General features: G+C 44.9%; 3 protein-coding genes across 9 annotated transcripts; 1 reads left to right on the top strand and 2 right to left on the bottom strand.

Annotated features, from left to right (window-relative positions):
- Nucleotides 1-1015: 1015 nt before the first annotated feature.
- Nucleotides 1016-2782, bottom strand: RPP21 (ribonuclease P/MRP subunit p21). 3 transcript variants are annotated; one of them, XM_055329727.1, is made up of 5 exons: nucleotides 2669-2782; nucleotides 2494-2594; nucleotides 2315-2397; nucleotides 1292-1424; nucleotides 1016-1156 (listed from the first exon to the last, which is right to left on the bottom strand). In XM_055329727.1, the coding sequence occupies exons 1-5, from the start codon at nucleotides 2723-2725 to the stop codon at nucleotides 1096-1098; spliced, it is 435 nt and encodes a 144-aa protein (XP_055185702.1). In that variant the 5' UTR covers nucleotides 2726-2782; the 3' UTR covers nucleotides 1016-1095. The 3 variants fall into 3 exon arrangements, with proteins under 3 accessions (XP_055185702.1, XP_055185700.1, XP_055185701.1); XM_055329725.1 differs by having other exon boundaries at nucleotides 1299-1424; XM_055329726.1 differs by having other exon boundaries at nucleotides 1299-1424; nucleotides 2494-2570; nucleotides 2669-2765.
- TRIM39 (tripartite motif containing 39) lies at nucleotides 2493-17444 on the bottom strand. 5 transcript variants are annotated; one of them, XM_055329719.1, is made up of 8 exons: nucleotides 16382-17060; nucleotides 14626-15085; nucleotides 13508-13603; nucleotides 8531-8761; nucleotides 7321-7343; nucleotides 6625-6740; nucleotides 5386-5936; nucleotides 2493-2594 (listed from the first exon to the last, which is right to left on the bottom strand). In XM_055329719.1, the coding sequence occupies exons 2-7, from the start codon at nucleotides 15076-15078 to the stop codon at nucleotides 5389-5391; spliced, it is 1467 nt and encodes a 488-aa protein (XP_055185694.1). In that variant the 5' UTR covers nucleotides 15079-15085; nucleotides 16382-17060; the 3' UTR covers nucleotides 2493-2594; nucleotides 5386-5388. The 5 variants fall into 5 exon arrangements, with proteins under 5 accessions (XP_055185694.1, XP_055185699.1, XP_055185697.1 ...); XM_055329724.1 differs by lacking the exon at nucleotides 16382-17060 and adding an exon at nucleotides 17339-17444 and having other exon boundaries at nucleotides 2497-2594; XM_055329722.1 differs by lacking the exon at nucleotides 16382-17060 and adding an exon at nucleotides 17231-17306 and having other exon boundaries at nucleotides 2497-2594.
- On the top strand, nucleotides 16956-19018 carry LOC129512766 (putative insulin-like growth factor 2 antisense gene protein). The gene is made up of 3 exons (XM_055330318.1): nucleotides 16956-16976; nucleotides 17040-17705; nucleotides 18202-19018. Exons 1-2 carry the CDS (start codon nucleotides 16956-16958, stop codon nucleotides 17688-17690), a joined length of 672 nt encoding a protein of 223 aa, XP_055186293.1. The 3' UTR covers nucleotides 17691-17705; nucleotides 18202-19018.
- Nucleotides 19019-19762: the final 744 nt, after the last annotated feature.

Here is a 19762-nt window from a genome sequence, read left to right as displayed (position 1 = left end):
CATGAATAAATAAATAAAATCTTAAAAAAAAAAAAAAAAAAAGGTCCAACAACTCTGAGACAGCCAAGCTGTGAGGACATCCAAACAATGCAAATAAAGCTTCTTGGGTCATCCAGATCAGGTGCCACCAGCTAAACGCAGCTGAGTGACTCCAGCTGATGCCATATGGAAAAGGAGATTACTACCCAGCCAAACTCTCAGACAGCTTAGTCCACAGAATCATTGTTGTTTGAATTCACATTATGCAGTGATTTTTATGCAGCAATATATAAGTACAACACAGTATTTGCAAGAAAAAGGGAAGAAAAACATTGCATTCTGAGAATAGTGAGTTTTATTTGTATATGTTTCAGGTAAATCGATTAGCTGGTACCTAGCAGAGAGGTCAGTCTGAAATCCTGTCTTTGAATAAGTTCCTTAGAGATATCAAATAAAACAATTTGTTGTTTACTCATTCTCAAGAAAACTCTGCAAGTGTACCTATGGGGCATACTTGTGTAGTGTCCACCAGTGTCCTTTCATTAGCAGCTCTGACCCTGTCAGTTCACGTTTGCACAATTCCCCTTACTAGGATTTTATAGAAGAAAACCAAGAAATTGGGAGAGACCAATTCTGAGAGAGGATCAGAAACCACTCTGATCCCCTGAACTTTTTCCCTTGTTTAAAAACAACATCAGTGCATCAGTAGTATGTCTAGCCCCTTAGTCAACAGTTAGGCTCCCTATATAAAAAATGCTCTATGAAGCATTGCTCTATGAAGGCTCAAGCTCTTACACACAACCCTAGATCCTGAGTTCCAAATGTGGCACTGTACTGAAAAGCAGGATGAAGGGGCACTAGGATCAGGGCCCTGGAAATGGAAGCTGCTTAGTGGGGTCAAGTGGTCTATGGAAATCAGGATCTCTGAATGGTAGGAATGAGCATTGGCAAAGACAGGGAGGTTAGCCAGTGATAGAGAAATACAAACTGAAACAGGAAAAACAGAATGCAGAGCTGAAACACTCTCAGAAGCACATAAAGTGAAACACAATTATACTTTATTTGAAAGGGTGAATCCATCAATGGTGACTGGAGCTCTGACGCTGTACTTTCTCCTCAGGGAGGTGGGCTGGAATGGAGTGGGCTGCGTTTGGTAGGGGTTGTGGTGGTTTGAGATCTGGGTAGATGAGAATTTGAGTTTTTTAAGATTGCAGCACTCTCACGGCAATCCAGAATCCAATGTGTCCTCTTCAGCTCTATGCCCTCCATCACCCCTATCTTCCTGGGGCATCCCCAGTTTTTCTCTACAAACCTCTCACCTGCCTGGTTCCCCAGCTGGGCCTCAGGCCGGTCTGCCCAGAGCAGATGATCAGGATCATTGAGGAAACGCTGGCTGCGCTCGCATGTTAGGCAAGTCTGTACTGTCCAGCGCTGTCCCCTACAGCCTGAGGTAAAAGTAGGGGCAGGGGAGTGCCCAGGTTTAGGAGAAGAAAAGGTTTCCCACACCCAGTTTTGCCTCCACTGTTCTTTAGTAGGCATTCCAACACTCCCCAACTTTGAATACAAATTTATCTTACCCCTGCTTAAAGTCTGTCAATTTCTTTGGTATCCCTTAAGATAAAGTCCAAACCCCTTAACAAGCCTCTTCAAGATCTGCCCTATTTCCTTCTCTAGCCTCATGTTTTGCCCTTGCCTACCTCAAACTCCAGTCTCCTGAACTCTGGTCTCCGTGACACCACAAACTTGTCTCAGAATCCTCACACATGCCTAGAATTTCCATCTCTCACTCCTTTTGCTTATCACTACTGGTGTAAGTAATTAAGGATTTTACAGCCCTAAGTAAAGCATTTTTCTGGCTCCATGCCAGGAGCCCGGGAGCCCGACGCGGGACTCGATCCCGGGACTCCAGGATCACGCCCGGGGCCAAAGGCAGGCGCTGAACCGCTGAGCCACCCGGGGATTCCCGGAAAGCATTTTTCTACACTACTCTTGCTTCTTAGTCTATCTTATGATTTCAATGAGAATAGTCCATTTTGTACAATACTTCAGACATCTTAGAAAGACAAATAACTTGCTGAATGAGTAAATGAATGGTGATGTGAATCCTGCGCTCCACCATGCGAGATAAAGGTACGGATGGGGGTGCGTTGCCTCCTACGGCAGCATCATTTCCCTACTGCCCCGACCTTAGTTCGTCTAAACCGAGTTAGCGACTGAACACACCTGCTGTGTGTGGCCGCTGTAAATCCCGCGCCAGACGCCCATCTAAGGAAGGACGGGGTCCCCTCCCCAGCCCGGTGCTCCTCAATCACCCAACATCCCTGGGAGCACTCACGTCTCTGGCGCTGGGTGCAGGTGAGGCCCGGGACGAGGAGGGAAGAGCAGCCTCTACAGAGGGTCCTCTTCACCGAGGGGTCCCTGTGAGCGGAGGGGATGGTCCGATCGCTCCGCCCGCTCTCCCCGCTCCCACTCTGCCCGCATCCCGCCCGCCGCCAGGGTCCCGGACCGTCTCACCGCCGCAAGACAAGCCGCTTGGCGATGGTCCTCTCCGTGTGGCAGTAAAACCTCGCTAGCGCCTGGTTGTTAGGGTCCTGCGCAAGGACACAGTGTGCGGCCTGGGGGAGGGAAACCGTTGCTCTGTGGCCCGCCACACCGGCCGCCTCCCCGTACGCCCCCGACGCCGACTCACCTGGTACAAGAAGCTGAGCCTCTGGAAGGCCTCGCGGTCCTTCACCGGCCCAGCCATCGGCGCCGCGCTAGCCCTCACGCACGAGCGGACGCAGGCCCCGCCCCTCCGATAGCCCCGCCCCGGGCGCCCGCGGATGGCCTCCTGGGAAGTGTAGTTCCTGGACTCACGAGCCTCCCTTCCGCCATACTTCTACTATGGCGCCGCCCTGCGACCTCACAGACCCCAGCTGTTTGTAAACCCCTACCCACCCCTACAATCCAAGTCCAGGGTCCCTTTCGGAGATTTGGCTTCCTTCTAGTCTTCCTTGAGCCCATGATCAATTATACTAGGTAGGAAAGGCTAGTGAACAGGAGCATATCTTAAACTGCGAAACATCTTTAGGACAGAAGACTGGTCTCTTCATGCTGATAGGTTGGGAAGATGGTTATGTGCAATTTATACCCAGCTACAACTTCTGCCCTACTGCCTTGGAGCTAAAGGCAGATGCCTGGAAGATTACACACTTAAGGAAGAGAAGTCATGCATTCCAAAAAAGCACTGGTACCAGGGGAAGTGAAATTGGAAAGGATCATCAGGGGGTCGAGGGAAGGAAGAAGCACAGCTTATTCCCATTCTTTTTCACTAACAAAAAAACAAACAAAACAAAACCCCACTTCCTATTATGCAGTGCACAGCAGGTGATCTTAGCTAACTTCTAGTCTTAGATACTGGAGCACAGAAACTTTTGATAGTATCTCCTGCCCCTGAAACTCTCCCCTCCCCTACCTTCTCCATTCTATGCATATACTTCATATCTCTTACTCTGACTTCTGTCTCTGGTTTGTTCTGTTTGACATCCTTTGTTTACCTCTGCCTCATAGTTCATGACCACCAGTTCCTCAAGTCAGAAGTAGATGTATATGAGCTGGAGGGCAGAACACGAATGAACTCCAAGACAGGGAGAGGGCAGCATTAAGTCAGGAGAGAATAAGGCCTCTCTCCCTTCTCAAACCCCATCATGATGGCCAGAGGGAGCCAGGCTTTTCAGCTCAGAAGAAATGGCCAAAACCTCCTCTGGGATTAATTTCATAAGGGTCCCTACATTCAAATGAGGTATATGCTTAAAATGTAGACATCCAGACCCATCCCAGATCTTGATCAAATCACCAAGGATGAACCCCAGGAATATGCATTCTTAACACCAGTGATTCTTACACATCAATACAGGGTCACCATCAAATTACCACACAACACAGAGATCACTTCAGTGGATCCTTTGTTCCATATTATGTTTTACCAACCAAAGCATCTTGCCACAAAGAACCACAGTCAAGGCACAAAGGTAAGAGGAGAGTCTGGACAAAGTCCTGTTGAGGTGGTAGGAGGAACTGAAACACCCTCAATAAATTACAGTTTCTTGTCCCAATCTTCTGTGAACCCCTGATCATCCAAATAGCAGATATTCCATATCATTTGTTTGGTTTGGCATGCATTGCTGTAACCTTTTTTGACAACATGTGTACCCTATAAGTTGTTTATTTTGGCCTAATGTTAAAATGATTTACATTCTCTGATAGGGGAAATGGCAAAAGGTGAAGGATGGCAACAAATAAGAAAAGACTGGCTCCTGTGAACAACAGTTCCAGGCCATATGCACACAGGCTACAGGAAGTTGCCTATCTGACCCACCCCTCTACACACTCTCTCTTCTACCCTGTCCTCAGGGTGAGAAAGACTCCATTTCCTTTCTCCCTTTTTGGCTTGAACACCTTAGCCAAGTAACAAGGCTGACAACTTGGGAGCAGCTGCTTAGTAACATTCTTTTAAGGCCAGGGTTTTGGATAGAAAAGCCTTTGTCTTTCCTCTAATACCTGACTGTCTTTTCCAGGTTCCCTTGGGAACGCAATGAAAGGGTAGATGTGTCTTGAAGGGTCTCTGGTACCTCATCTCTGCAGGAGAAAGGTGAGTGACCAACTTCTTGGAGATAACCAACTCTAAGGAGGCAGGCACTAGGCCAGCTTTGCTGAAGGCTGAGGTAGGGACCTGCATTCTCCTCTCTTTTCTTCTCACTCTCTCTTCCCCACATTCCTACCTCTGGCCAATCCTACTCATAATGGCAACTTACTCTGGGAATGGAAGACCAAAGAAACCCTTCATTAGTCTCTAGGAATCTGTTCCTTTAGCCCCTTTCCTGACTTTCTTTCTAATCTTCTTGATGCTCAATCTCTGTCCTCAAAAAAACTCCTTAACTTCTAGACCCATAAGGGCAGCTAACATTCGTTTTTATTTTAATCTAGAGGTACACAGACCCCTCTGATCTTCTTCAAGAAGTAAGACCATCCTGGGTCAAAGAACCCCTAAAAGGATGTACAGGGGTTTCTGTTTCCTCTTCTGGTTTTGAGCAAGTCAGACCCTCCCATAGACTTTTTGTTTCTGGAAAAGCCTCTCCCTTCCTTCCTAACCTATCCATGTGCAATAGAAAACCTGATGGACTTCAGGGGAGACAACCCCTGGGACCGAGCTCCCCACCCTAACACTTAGGAGGGAGACACAGCTCTGCTCTCATCCCAGACCAGTCCTACCTACTTCTCCATATAAACCATTCTAGAAACCAAGGTGCTTCTCCTAGACAGTGAAGGACTGGAACCAGGTAGACACAAAGACATTCCAGCAGGTCACAAGAAGGAAGGCCCATAGCTCTTGACCCTGACTCACTCCAAGTATCCCCACATCCCTACCTGTCACTCCCAATCTGTTGGGGGCCTGATAGTAAGTGGTGCAGCATTCTTCCGACCAGCCCGGATGCCTGGATAGAAGAGGGGCCAAAGTTTCTCAGTAAAAGTATCAGTAAAAGTGTAGATATGAGAGCGGTCTGTGACATTGTAAAAAGACAGCGTGCCAGCCTCATAGTCGAGGAATATGCCCACCCTCTTGGGTTTCACCTTGATGTGCAAAGGGGTAAAAGGCGTGGTGGTGGCTGCATATTTGTCCCCATTCCACAGCCGCACCCGCCAGTAGCCAGTCTCAGGGAGTGGAGTCAGCTCACCCTTTCGGCTCACAGAGTCCCGGCACACGCCCACTGCCCAGTGGGTCTTATCACCCACCTCCACCTCCCAGTAGTGTCGGCCTGAGGTGAAGCCCTCAGTAGCCAGGACACAAGGATAGAAGGTGAACCGCCGTGGTGTGTCAGGGAGATCCCGGAGTCTTGTTTCCACAAACTTGACGCTCTTACGATCTTCTGACAGGACTAGGTTAGGGTGAGCAGTCTCTGGGTCCAGGGTCACATCCGCTGGCGGGAGAAGCCAGAGTGGGGAGCTAGATGAGGATGGGAATAGCTAAATGCCCCTGCCTCACTCTTCCAGCCTGCCTTTACAGAGCCTGCTTCCTTAAAGGTCCCCAGAACACCGTGATTTGGTTAACTTTCTCAATCTATGGTGTCACCTACGGGAGAGGAGGGAACAATGGCATCCCTTCTCATCCTGGCCCTAAAATAAATAAGTAATGAGCTCTTGATTCAGCAAAGGCTGATGGTTTAGGCTCCTGTCTAACCCTTGTCCACCCCCCTGTGACATCATCTCACTATATGAAGAAGCACAAGTCATAGTTTAAGGGCCAGAAAGAACAGAAAATGTTAAGGATACACAGCAGATAGCATTTTGGTCTAGGGACAGGGTGACCATGTATCTGGAACAGTTCCGGTTTGAGACTATTTTCTCTGAGTAAATGTTAATGATTCTCCCTCTTACTCTCAAGGGGGAACATGTTCAGGCATATTATTTAACCTCTCTGGGTGCCTATTTAGAAAAGTGTGGGCCTAAGAGTAGATGACAGTGAGACTGAAAGCCAAGAAAAGAGATGGATGTGGCTATGGGCACAAAAAGTGACAGATGAAGTAAGTGAAGCCCAGATAAAGTGGGACCTAAAGACTTTCTTCTCTGCTGATTCCCCCTACTAGTTTACTTTTGGGAACAACTCACCAATTAGCTGTTTAAGGATTTTCCTTAGGGCAAAGTACTGTCGGGGGAAATTGCTGAAGTTCTTTTCCAGCTCTATGGACACTGAAGTCACCTCCATGGTCTTCACCTTCTCACATCTAGGAGGGATAGGGAGATAGGGGAAGAAAGGGTAGGGTCAAGGGAAGCTCCAGAGGAGTGAGTATGCAGATATTGCCATTTTTTGGGAGAAACTAAAATTCTCCATCCTCCCACTTTCTCCCTCCTCTCTGAAGACAAGTACTCACTTACTGCTTTCTTTTGCCAATCTATGGAGAGCCACATGGCCCCCTGGACACAGCCTTATTTTAGGAATGAATCTCAGAACTTTCTGGGGGAATGGCTGTATTTCATGCAAGTGGGTAATCACTCTCCCCACTCTCCCAACCCCTCCTTTGTCTGTATTGTTTGGATACATTTCCATCCACAGGCATAGGGAGAATCTGGTTCTACATTATCTTGGTACTTCCTTACCAGGTTAGTCCTGATGCTTAAAGGGGAAAAGGTAACATCTATTACTCCCAGTGATTTGCTCTCTAACTGGCTTCATGGATGCAATGAACATTCTCCCACATCCTACCCAGATGCTGCCTGGCTTTCTTGTCTGTCTCCCCTCTCTACTGTACTCCTGGTCTCTAAGCCAACACCTAACTCACTCAAAGAGATGCAAGAATCACTTACTTTTCCAGGGTACTTTTGACATCCTAGAGGGAAGGAGAAAAGAAAGCAATATTGGTCCTGGTAGTCAAGGGTCCTAAAGGCAAAAGGTTCCCCTTCCTCCCCAAAGTTCTAGATTTTATTTCTATCAGATAGAAATAGGGCAAGCTGTGGGTCACAATGCAAATGGAAGAGCTCCAGAGAGATCTGAGTACATCCCTGCCAACCTGATCCCCATTTTCAACTTTTGGTTAGCATGAAGCTTGGTAATTTGCCATCACTTCCAAATGGTTTCTTGTGTCTTTGTCTTGCTCCTCAAGGACACTGGGAGCTCAATGCAAGGGACAGGGATTGTGTCCGCTCTTTACTCTGTCCCCCAAGTACCAACCACACACCTGTCTCCCTTGAGGATCAGTACAGACTGGTGCCATAGGAATGAATCACTCTCCTGTTGCTGTTTGTTATCCCCGTCTGGTACTGGTTAATAAACATTAATAACCGTGTGCCAATCTTGATTTGTGAATACTTGGGGTTCAGAAGACAAAGAAGACAAATCTCTGCCCCCCAAGGATTTCCCAGTTTAATATGGAAGGCAGAACACACATACATGAAGGGACACAAGAATAAGTACCAAGCAATACATAACATGCAGATAAATGTACAATGAAGCCTCACTGATTCAAATGCTGGTAATCTAATCCTAAAATAAGAGACATCATATTTCCTACAGCCTTGCTAACACCATTCATCGGCATAAAAGAACAAATTACTTCAAACATTTTAGAGGCATTATTTACATATCAAAGTAATATATTATTTATACATAATTTCAAGTGTCCTTCAAACTAGGTTTCTATTTTTTTTTTTTTTTTTTAGTACTACGTAAATCAAGTTCCAGGACCTAAAAGTAATGGCAACTACATTTACATAACTTTTAACGTATAGTTTTTTTCACTAATTCAGACTCGATTTCCCTCCTTCCAAAGGGAATTTTTTTCTTTGGTACAAATTAAGTACATAATTGTTCACAAGACATAAGAACACAAATGATTAGAAGGGGATGGGAGAAATCAGAGAAGCCTTTCTATAGAAAAAGATCCTTTGAGTATGTCTGGAAGGAAGAACTGGATTAGAGAAGCAGAGCAGAAGAGTGAGCATCCCAGGTTGACAGAATGGCCTGTGCAAACCTATACTGCACTTGACCTGAGGAGCTATGCAGGGACAAAGGTCGAACCTTAAGCATCTCGAAGCCCGACTGTAAGCACTTGCCCTCCACCTCAGCAGCCAAGTGGGCCAGGTCCCGGCGCTTGTCTCCAAGATGAGCAGCATTTTCTCGGAGGCGTTGTAGGATGTCTTGTTCCTCCTCCTCCAGTCGTGAAAGCAACATCTGTTGCTCTTCATCCAGCCGCCTATGAAGCTCTTCAAATTCCTTTAAGATCTGTTGTCGGCGACACTCCACTAGTCTCTGAGAAAAGAGGAAAAGTGTTATATTTAGCAGGGCCAGTGGGGCCCTTACCTACCCACCATGTGTATGAATTAACACAGACTTCCAGTGTCATTGGAAATAGTTTCATAGGACATTCATGTTTTTCTCCATTGAAATTTCCTTCTGTAAATAATGGCTCCATCCCCATTGTTACCCCTACTGATTACTCGGGAATGAAGACCATTAAAGAGATTCACTTTTAAAAAGCCTGTCCTTCTATAATTTAGTGAAAAAAAAAATGCAAGATATAAGAACTCGGTAATATAATGACATCTACTATTTCAGATACAAGATATATCTGCTATTCCCAACTCTGAAGTTCTGGCTAATGCAGTTTATCAAGGAAAGGAAAGTAATGAGTACTAGAAGGTTAGAGACAAGATGGTCATCATTTGTTTATTGCCAGACATCTACCCACTAAAAACCAGAGAACCAACTGGAAAATATCAGAATCAGTAAGATTTTAGTAATGGGTTGTTACAAAATATATACAGTTGACTATTGAACCATACAGGTTTGGACTGTGAGGGTTCATTTATACATGGATTTTTTTTGATAAATATGGTATAGTACCATAAAGGTATTTTCTTTTCCTTATGATTTTCTTAATATTTCCTTTACTTTAGCTCATTTTATTGTGAGGATACAGTATACAATACAATAATATATAAAATAGGTGTTAATCATTGTTTATGTCATCAGTAATGCTTCTGGTCAACAGTAGGGTATTAAGAGTTAAGTTTTTCAGTATATGTGCTGCCGAAGTGAACACCAAGAAGTTTTTCAATGACATGGATGGAACTAGATGGTACTATGCTAAGCAAAATAAGTCAGTCAGAGAACGAGAGATATCATATGACTTCACTCATTTGTGGAATTTAAGAAACAAATCAGAGGATCATAGGGGAGGGGACAGAAAATAAAATAAGACAAAATCAGAGAGGGAGACAAACCAGAAGAAATTCTTAATCATAGAAAACAAACTGAGGGGTTCTGGAGGAAAGGCAGATGGGTGGATGGGGTAACTGAGTGATGGGCATTAAGGAGGGCACATGATGTGATGAGGCAATGGGTATTATATGCAACTGATGAATCACTAAACTCTACCTCTGAAGCTAATAAAAAGTTAAGTTTTGGGAGAGTCGAAAGTTATATGCAGATTTTCCACTGCACAGGGGTTGGCATGCCTAACCTTGTTCAAGGGTCAACTGTATATAGATTTCAGGGAAGAATCTGTTAAATAGTTTTAATTACTTCAGAGAACTGACAGTTCCAGAAGTTTCTGATTAGTAGTTGAAATTTGAAACATGTTTTCTCTCAGCTACTACACAGAATTAAACCTCTAACATTCCTGAAATTTGATAATATAGGACTGAAACACCAGCCATAATACTTTCTGAGGGTTATCAGCAAGTATGTCCTTCCTTCTGTACCTCCACTGCAATAAGTGATCTGTCCAGATGGAGTCTCCAAGTGTCACGTGAGTGATGGGGAAAAGTAAACCCAAGAGGAAAGGAAAAGAGAAGCAGAGACTGGGACTCTGGAAGTAAAGTAGGTAGAGACTGAAAGGCAGTGAATAGTGAGGGTGAATAGAGAAGGGCTGCAAAGCCAGCATGGGCCTTACAGGCCAGGTATTTCTGTATTTCAAGCTAGTTCTCAGCAGACACTGGATAGCTCCAGTTCTAGAGCTGCTGCTGCTTCTCATTCCATGGTTGCCTTTTCAGGTACACACTGGAACAAAATATATTCTTACAACTTTTACCCTGTGCAAATTAATAAAAGGAAACCTCACTAAAAGGCAGTCAGGATGCCAGCAGGGGGAGCTCCCATGCCCTCCCACTGGCCAACTCTAGACCCAATCGAAGAGATGCACCTTGCAAGTCCTTACTATCTTTACCACCCCAGCAGGAGGAAAAAAGGTTTTCTTTGTGCAGGGCAATAAACCCAGCCAGTGACAGACTGTCACAACCCAATCAATGAAAAGTCACTAAACTGAACTCCCAGTTTCCTCCAAGGACTTTCTAACATTTCTAACAGCCCTTCCCAATTACCCCCTTTCCTCTATAAAAGAGTGGTCTTCTTTGTTCTCTGGACTTGCCTATGGTTTCACCTTAGCTTGCTTGTCCTGAGTTGCAATTTGCTGCTATTCCTGAATAAACTCATTTATGCTGGTAAAATAATTGAATTTTATTTCTTAATCCTCAAGTAAAATACAGGTTTTTCCTGTGTGTGTGTGTCTCTGTGTGTTAGTGTACATTGACAGGTGATGTATGGGTAGAATTCAGGATTCATAACTGTGGTAAATAGGAAGCAAAAGGGCTATCTTTCATATAATCCCATAATCCCTTTTCTTTTTTTCACTCTATCTATGTAGGGCAATGGTTCTTAATGGGGGTGTTACTTCCCACTAGGGATAATTTGAAAACAAGGGCGTTTTTTTTTTTTTTGTTTGCCTTAACTGGAGGTACTCTGGTAAGGCTGGTAGCACTACAATATGTGAGATGACTCTGTGACAATGCACTGTCCTGCACCATTTTCTATGTTCTGCTGTATATTTAAAAACATAGACCTGGATTTGCATGTCATTTTATACATAAACAGAGTAATCCTTACCCAATTTTAATACACCTGAATTTTTTTTTTCAGAAACGGCTGAATAAAACTAAGACTGCATTTTGTTTTTCTTAGAACTTTACCAAAAGTTACTTATAATTTTGAAAAATTATGTCACCAAGAGCTAAGTTGCGTGTGGTGCTTGTCAACATTACTATGCAATTATTTCAGTCTGAATCTGTGTTTGTTGCATCGTTTATGACATCATGTATACATACAAAGATAAAACACACTGCGGGTCTTTCAGGGTATTCGTGCCCAAATATTTATATACCAGATTTTATCTAAATCACTTTCCTTTATGTTGTGTGGGTGTATTTGGGTGGCGCAGTCTGTTTTTAAAATTACACAGATAAGCAATTTTGCCTAGTTTTCACTTCAGTGTGGTTAATTACTAATTATTTATTTTTAAAAGGGGGAACTGGGTCTGATTCTGGAAGTAGAGATGAGGGAGAGGTAGGAAGGAGAATTCAAATGGTCACAAAAGGAATGTTGGTGGTAGTTTTAGAGACCTCTGAATTTTTAAATCATCACAGTTCTGCTCAAGCATTTAGAAGGTTTTAAAAAATTTTTATTCCCCTCTTTATCCTTTACCTTTAAGAAGGTGATCAACAGGAACAGGAAAGTTAAGACTGGGAATAAGCTTCGTTTTCACATATTTTAAGTTTCTCAGGAGCCCTCCAAAAGAACAAAGAACTTTTTTTTAAAGTTCACCTTTGCAATCAAAATTAGTTAAAAATTTAAAAAATTCAAATGCTTGCTTTATTCAAATATATAAAGTACTAAGGTATACTTAGTAATACTTAATAATACTTGCTTTCTGTCAAAATGTTGTCATTGTTAAAAAAATTAGTGTTTCTATTATTTTCGAACTTGTGTTTAATTTCTGGTGATCCCTAAATCTCAACTCCAAGAACTCATTGTTTCTTCTGGATGCTTTTAATGAGGTCCAATTTCTATTTGTCTTCTTATGAATTTGCAACTGTGCTTTTTGTGCCATGTCATTATCTATTTTCTCCACTTCATTTGTAAGCTCAAGCAGGACAGGGACTGTGTTTTTGTTCATCATTGTTCCCCAGTGTCAAATACAGAATTTGGAAGTTTAATATATATTTATTGATAAATGCAGAGCTAGTATCCCTGATTTTGCCACATATTGGCTGTGTGATCTTGGACTAGATACTTATTCAGGTTTTGTTTCCTCTTGAGATAACTGGGGGTAATAATACCTACTTTACAAGGCATCTAAGTTCACCCTTGCTAAAGATGACCTTCAGGACTCCCTTTCCTTTGTCTTATTGCTCCTCTAGGTCTCACATGTTCATTGTCCTGAACTCTTAGAACTCTAACCTGGGCAGAACCTTAAAACCTAATACAACCCTGAAAGTTTGGAATGTCATGGCACCCAATGAATTAATACCTGGGACTCAATAAATATTTAGTTATTACTGCCACTAAAGAACTGTTTACTGTCCAATAAAATAAGTCAGATACCAAACTATCATGCTACAAATATGGTAATGCTATGAAAGAGAACCAAAATTATATGCAAATTAAGAAAGTTAATTTCTAAAGCTTCAAGGAAGGCTGCATAGGAAGTGGCTTTCATCCTGCCTGAAGGATAGATAGGATCTTATAGATGTAGGATGCAGAGAGGAATAGTCTAGAAATGGACTAACATTATCTAGCATTCCTGGGCTAACTTAAGAGAATGTGGGCCTAAAGTCTCTGGTAGTTCTGGGAGCTCTTTTCCAGCTTCTTCTTTCTTTCTCTCCAGTGGACCTTCCAATTCTCCTCTCCTCAATCCCTCTAAGGACTCCTATTCCTACTCTCTCCCTTCTTTACAAGAAAAAAGGAGACGAACGGGCATGAACTCCCTCAAATCTCCACATGTAAGATGTCCTGTCCATCCTTCCTTCATCTCTAACATCCTTCTCTTCAATACTTAATTCATGACAAATAATTTAAGTGCAACATATAGTGACAAAGAAGCCATTGTTTTTGAGAGAACAGCATTTTTCTAATGAATCAGGACTGGTAGATTAAATAATGTGTGGTTAATGTGTAGTTAACCGCCTGCAGAGCAGCCCAAATGGAATCTTGTGCCTTTACCTTGAGCTCTCCGGGCTTCTTCTCCTCAGAGGACTTGCAGCGGGTAATCTCCTGCAGCTTCTGCTCCAGGGGCTCCAGGCACTTCTGCAGTTTTTCCTGAGGGTGGGAAGTGGGAGAGGTGGCATTTGGGGTTGGCTGGAACACCCTACATTCAGAAGTTAACCCATTTATCCTAAACCATTTATTTGCTTCCTATCCATCTCTCTACCTCTTGGTTCTACTCCCTTCTTTGCCCGTCATTTGGGATGTCAACTTCTGCTCTCTCCTCCTGCCACCAGCCTGTCCCCATCATCCTCCTTACCTACCAAACTTCCCTCTCACTGAATCTCACAGTTGTCCAGCTGTCACCAACTCCATGTCCTTCCCCAATCCTATCACTTTCTTACTCAAGTGACTGCCTATTATGGTCAAAGTGACTTCTTGTACTCTGATATCCTTTATACTTGTCCTCCCATCCAACTCAAACCACCAGAAAATATAAAGTCTTTATTACTTATACTGTAAATCACCTTAAATCTTGTTTCCAATATTAACATAATTAAACAAAATACTTATTCAGTGCCTAGTATTAAAATCTTTAGTTCCTATTACTCAAAATATACCCTGTGTCCCAACAGTAATTAAATCAGATGCCACATTTCCATTATCTAGGAAGATGTAAATGACAGATGAATTCAGCTTAGTCTGGTGAGGATCAGTCTAAACTGATGTTATGTATTTCCAATACCAATGGGAAAATAAGGAACATTCTGAGCAGGAGGACAGAATGAAGAAACCAGACCACTTTCAATTCTTCCTAAGTTTGATCATCTCCAAATGGTTTCATTCATTTAAAGAAAAATGATGTAAGACCATGCATACACCCATAAGACTCAAATGTTATGAAAAGTCAGAAAGCAATTTTGAGGCACTCCTCAAAACTGCTCTTCTTCATGCTTGAGGATAGCTGATCAGATATGCACAGTGTGCCCTCTGTGTATGTAGCTTTGAAGGGACTAGAGAGTAAGGCCAGATGCAGTCTTGCCCTCAGGAGCTTAGGATCCTCTACCCAGGGAGTCTCCCATCCTCTGCGCTCCTCCCTCTTGTCCCACATTGGCATCATGTGTCTGGTTCCCCACCTTGTACTCCTGTGTGGCATCATCCAGTGGCACGACGGTGTGGGCCCGGTGGGTGTGGGAAATTGCACATATCAAACATACAGCCTCCTGATCCTCATAGCAAAAGAGGCTGAGGGCCTCATGGTGCTGGGGGCAGAGGCTCTCATCTCGGATCTTCCGCTTGACAGCCTGGAGCTGCTTGGCAATTTCCACCATACTGCCTAGTTGTCGATTAGGCCGAAGACTGCGGTAGCGGGATGTTTTTCGACAGACAGGACAAGGAAAGTCCCTCTCTAGGTCCTCCCACCAGCGAGTGATACAAGCTTTGCAGAAGTTGTGCCCACACTCAATGATGACAGGCTCCTTCAGATACTCCAGGCACACAGAGCAACTCGCTTCCACCTGTAAGTTCTCCAGAGCTGCAGCTGTGGAGGCTGCAGAGGCCCCAGCCTCTAACAGACTTGTCTCTGCCATTATTTAACTTAGGGATGAAAGGGGGCAGAGAGAGAAAAATATTAGTTGGGGGTTTAATATTTTTGTATCCCTGGCCTGACATTTACTCCCATGATAAATCCTAACTCCAGTTGGCCCTATCTTGGTATTTTACATCTTCTTTTCCGCTAGATTCAACCTCCCTCTCCTTCTCTCTCCCTTTTTAAAGTAGGCTCTGTGCCCAATGTGGAGCCCAACACATGGGTCTCATGGCCCTGAGATCAAGACCCAAGCTGAGGTCAAGAGTTGGATGCTTAACTGACTGAGCCACCTACGTGCCCCTCAACCTCTTTGTTTTCAAAACCCGTGACTCCTGGGTATCTACTTTTTTTTCCCTCCTCAGAACACTGACATCCAATCACCAATCTCTTTTGTCTTTACCTCCACTTTTGCTTGTCCTTCAACTCTGGCCTAGCATAACTCTCCTGATCCAGACTTACCCCACATGTATCTTAAAAACAGACCAAAGTATCCCTAGTTTGACATATTTCTTCTAACAGATGAGAAAGGAAGTTGGGAAAGTGAAAAGTGCCATAAAAGTCAAAGTATTAAGATTTCTTAAGTATATTTTAAAGTTTTGTATTACAGAAGAACTTTATTACAATAGCCCCTTGGAATATAACCTTCTCTGCCACTGTTCTCTCACTTTTTCAAAGGGTAATAAAAGGAGTAAGTTAGGCAAGAGTCACAAGCTCTTCTTTTCAGAAAAATTTGATATTCTTCCTTTTATCAGACTAGTCTAGAGGAAGTGCACCTTCTTGGAATGAAATGATTCATTCAACATCCCATTTCTTTGCGTGCATTTGGACATTTGGAACTGCTGAGAAGTGATAAATATGTGCAAATACACTAAAGAGAGTATTAGTCGATACTTCTTGAAAGGAGGGCTGACAAGCCTTTTCTAAATATCCAGCAGTGACTGGAGTCTTTTGAAACAGCTATTGATAACTAATTCCTTGGAGGTACTGTGCCTCCAATTAATAGGACCTGGAGTGGTTGGGAATTAGAGAAACATAATGAGACAAAGTCTCCCTTAAGTGAAGGCTCAAAATATTGGAAATGCATCAAAGAGATTTATAAGGCAGAAGGCTGGTCCCCCACTCCTTCCTTGAAATTCACCACTTTTATCCATGAAATATTTGCTTTCTCTAGCCCCTATCCCTTCCCTTGCACACCAAGTGACCCAAGAGAAGAAAGGAAATATAGTTAACTCTAAGTGCTAAGGGAGAAGTGGACATGTAATGAGTTGGGTTGACAATGATTGTTATATATATCAATGACATACATTTAAAGTGTTTTAATCTGGAGTAGTAGCTGATTACTTATTTGGACCTGAAGTCTTCCCTCAACCAGGAGAGAAGTTCAGTCAGATGATTTTTTCTTTTCCGAAAGGAATCCAACTTTGACTAGTGAACCTGCCCCTTGCTTCCAGAAATTAGGTGGCCTCCTCACCTGCGGTGAGTTAGGGACCGGGATGGATCTAGACTGGCAAAGAAGTGGTGTGAAGGAGAAATGGGGCAAAGGCCAGGGAAGCACAGAGAGGACTTGGAGTCACAGCCACAGCGAGGCCTCAGGCGCCTCTGGGTTGGTCATTTCTTTCTCTCTATTCCTCGCATCTCAGTAGAAGGGCAAACTTCAGGGACGTCCTCGTTTTGTTTCTACCACTGTCCGGGGTCCCACCTTGCGACCCTCTCCTGAGCGTCGTCCAAAGCTCAGTCCCACCCTCGTCTCCATCTTCTCTCGCCAGATGTGGCGTAGGGGGAGTGGAGGGGGAGAGGAAGCGTCGCGGTTGACAGGGAGGGAGGACAGCGCGTCCAGGTGAGGAGGAGGTGTGACGTGGAGGTGGGATGCCCGCCGCTATGACGCAGCCGGGGCCCGCGGTGACGGCGTCAGAGGTTCACCCGGGGAGCGAGCGGCGGCGGGACGGGGGAACGGCGGGGTAGCCAAGCAACGCCGGACGCGCTGACGTCGCCGGGGCGGCAAAACGTCCGCCCGGGCCCGAGGCGGGCGGAGGCAGCTGTGGTTACGTGCGGGGGGCCGGTGACGCAGTCGCGGGGCGCTGGGACGCGGCGTGCGGAGCCGGCCGGCGGGGGCAGGCCCCAGGGCCCGGGCGCGGCGGCGGGACGGCACCTACCTTCCCGGCTTCAGGTCCGGGAGTGCGGGGCGCGGAGCCGCCGGAGCGCTGCCTCCCTCCTTCCTCCTCCCCCCGCCCCCGCCCCGCGGCGCGACACACAATACTCGCCGGAAGCGGAAGCCGCGCCGAGAGGCTCGTGTCAGCGGGAGCCGGGGTGTCGGCCGGCCGCCGCGGGAAGGTCGAGCGGTCCTCGCGGGAGAAGGAGGAGGCGCGGGGCCAGAGGCGAGAGGCGGCCGGAGGAGGCACGAGCGAGAAGGGACCCCGAGGGGCAGGTGGCTGGAATGTGGGCGTCCCGGTGACCGCAGGAATCCTCCGGAGAAAGAGGGCCGCGCATGCGCCTGGTTGGGCGCTGAAGCCCCATGGCCCGCAGGGCGCCGCTGGGCGCCGGGGCAGCGGGCTGGCCCCCCGGGCTGCGGGGCCTGGCTCCGGCCACGCTTGCTGGCCCCGCGTGGGTCCGTGAGCCGCGCGGGATAGGGTAAGGCCGCTTGCGGGCTTTGCGCCACACTTAGCCTCTGTTCAGCCCCGTCCAGAAGCAGGTGTCGGGCCGAGGCGGCGGCCAGTTACGTGGCCGACCTGCGGGGCTCAGCTGGCACGTCACTTCCGACTCGGTGAGTTTTAGCCTTTTAACATTCCGGGATTAGCTAAGTTTCCCTGCCGTGGGCTTCTGCAGCTCCTCGCCCTACCCTTTCTAGGCGGGCTGTAAAGACATTGTTTACCTGCCCCGCTGGAGTGCAAGACCTAGTCCTGCCATTCTGCCGCTCGCCCTGCCGAGCGAGGAGTGGAGGATACAAAAGCAAATGGCCCAGTGCAGTGACCCATGTTGTTCTGTGTAAGTTGTGATGTTGTTTACACAGTGTAGTATTTAACCTTTTATCCCGAGCGCCAGAAATTGTTTATTTGTGGGAGATACCAAGTGTACAAGGTACAGGGATTTATTTATTTATTTATTTTAAATTTTTTATTTATGATAGTCACACACAGAGAGAGAGAGAGAGAGAGGCAGAGACACAGGCAGAGGGAGAAGCAGGCTCCATGCACCGGGAGCCCGACGTGGGACTCGATCACGGGTCTCCAGGATCGCGCCCTGGGTCAAAGGCAGGCGCCAAACCGCTGCGCCACCCAGGGATCCCGGTACAGGGATTTAGAATCATGCATACTAAATAAAATCGGTCTGCTTGCTCTTATTTTCTGGTAGCCAATGATTTGAAGACGATTAAACTTGGGAAAATTACATTTACCTTTTTTCTCATTGTTATTTGACTGTTAGGAATTTTAGTGGTAAAATTTAGTTTACAAAATGCCTCAATTCTAAGATAGGGTGGTTTGAAAGCCGCTGACGGGGGTCCGGGGGTGGCCAGCCTCTTCAGCTTTGCTTTGGAGGGAGGATAATAATGGTGGTGAGGTTTGGTTCTGGTTTTGATTTGTTCGTTCGTAACTAGCATTCCATTCTGGCTTTTTATCTGTAGGTGACCATTCCCAGGAGGAAGTGCACTTCAAAGGTCTATGAAGAATGTGTTTACCTGGAGACTGATTATTAACAAGACTTTATGTTGAATATGGAAGGAAAGATAAGGGAATGTTTAGGTAAAACAATATAATTATGTAGGGTGTGTACTATGACATAGAATAGGGGGTTGCCAAACCTTTCCTGTAAAGAACCTGATAAGCTGCATTTCCCTCTTTGAGGCCCATACTCTCCCTCTGTATTTATAATGTGAAAACAGTGTTAGACAATACCAAAGGAATCAGACATTGCTTTGTTAATAAAACTTTCTGTATGGACACAAATTTGACTCTCATATGTCATAAAATACTTATTTTGGGACGCCTGGGTGGCTCAGTGGTTGAGCATCTGCCTTTGGCTCAGGACGTGATCCTGGGACCAGGGATGGAGTCCCACAACGGGTTGCCTGCAAGTAGCCTGCTTCTCCCTCTCTTGGTGTCTCTGCCTCTCTCTCAGTGGGTCTCATGAATAAGTAAATAAAATCTTTTAAAAATATAAATAAAATATTTTTTATTTTTATTTAATCTTCAATCATTTAAAAATGTAAAAAACATTCTTAGCTTGCAGGCCATGTAAACACAGGTAGCAAACCATAGTTTACCAACCTGTGACATAAAGCAATAATGAAGTACCCAGGATTTTTCAAGAGAGTAGTTGGGAAAGAAGGTGAACACAATGCTATGATCTCTTCTGTCTATATGGTAATACACAAAATAGTAATAAAAGATATCTCAAATCTTAACCCACATTTGTTATGACTTGTGAAACTTCATAGGCTGAGATTTATGAGTATAGTAGGACATTTAAACCAAGAATCATATTCCTTGTTCAGAATTGAAAGGGATTTTAGTTCAGGAGACATGAAATAATGTTGAGTTATAATGTTGATTTATTTAGATCAAGGAATTTCCACCACAGGAGTATGCAAAAATGAATTACAGTAATGAGATGAAGTGGGATTAAAAAAAATTTGTTTTAATTTTTCTTTATTTATTCATGAGAGACAGAAAGGCAGAAACATTGGCAGA

This window comes from Nyctereutes procyonoides, unplaced genomic scaffold (genome assembly GCF_905146905.1).
Source record: "Nyctereutes procyonoides isolate TBG_1078 unplaced genomic scaffold, NYPRO_anot_genome, whole genome shotgun sequence".
Classification (NCBI taxonomy): Eukaryota; Metazoa; Chordata; class Mammalia; order Carnivora; family Canidae; genus Nyctereutes; species Nyctereutes procyonoides.
This window is presented reverse-complemented; position numbering and strand designations above follow the sequence as displayed.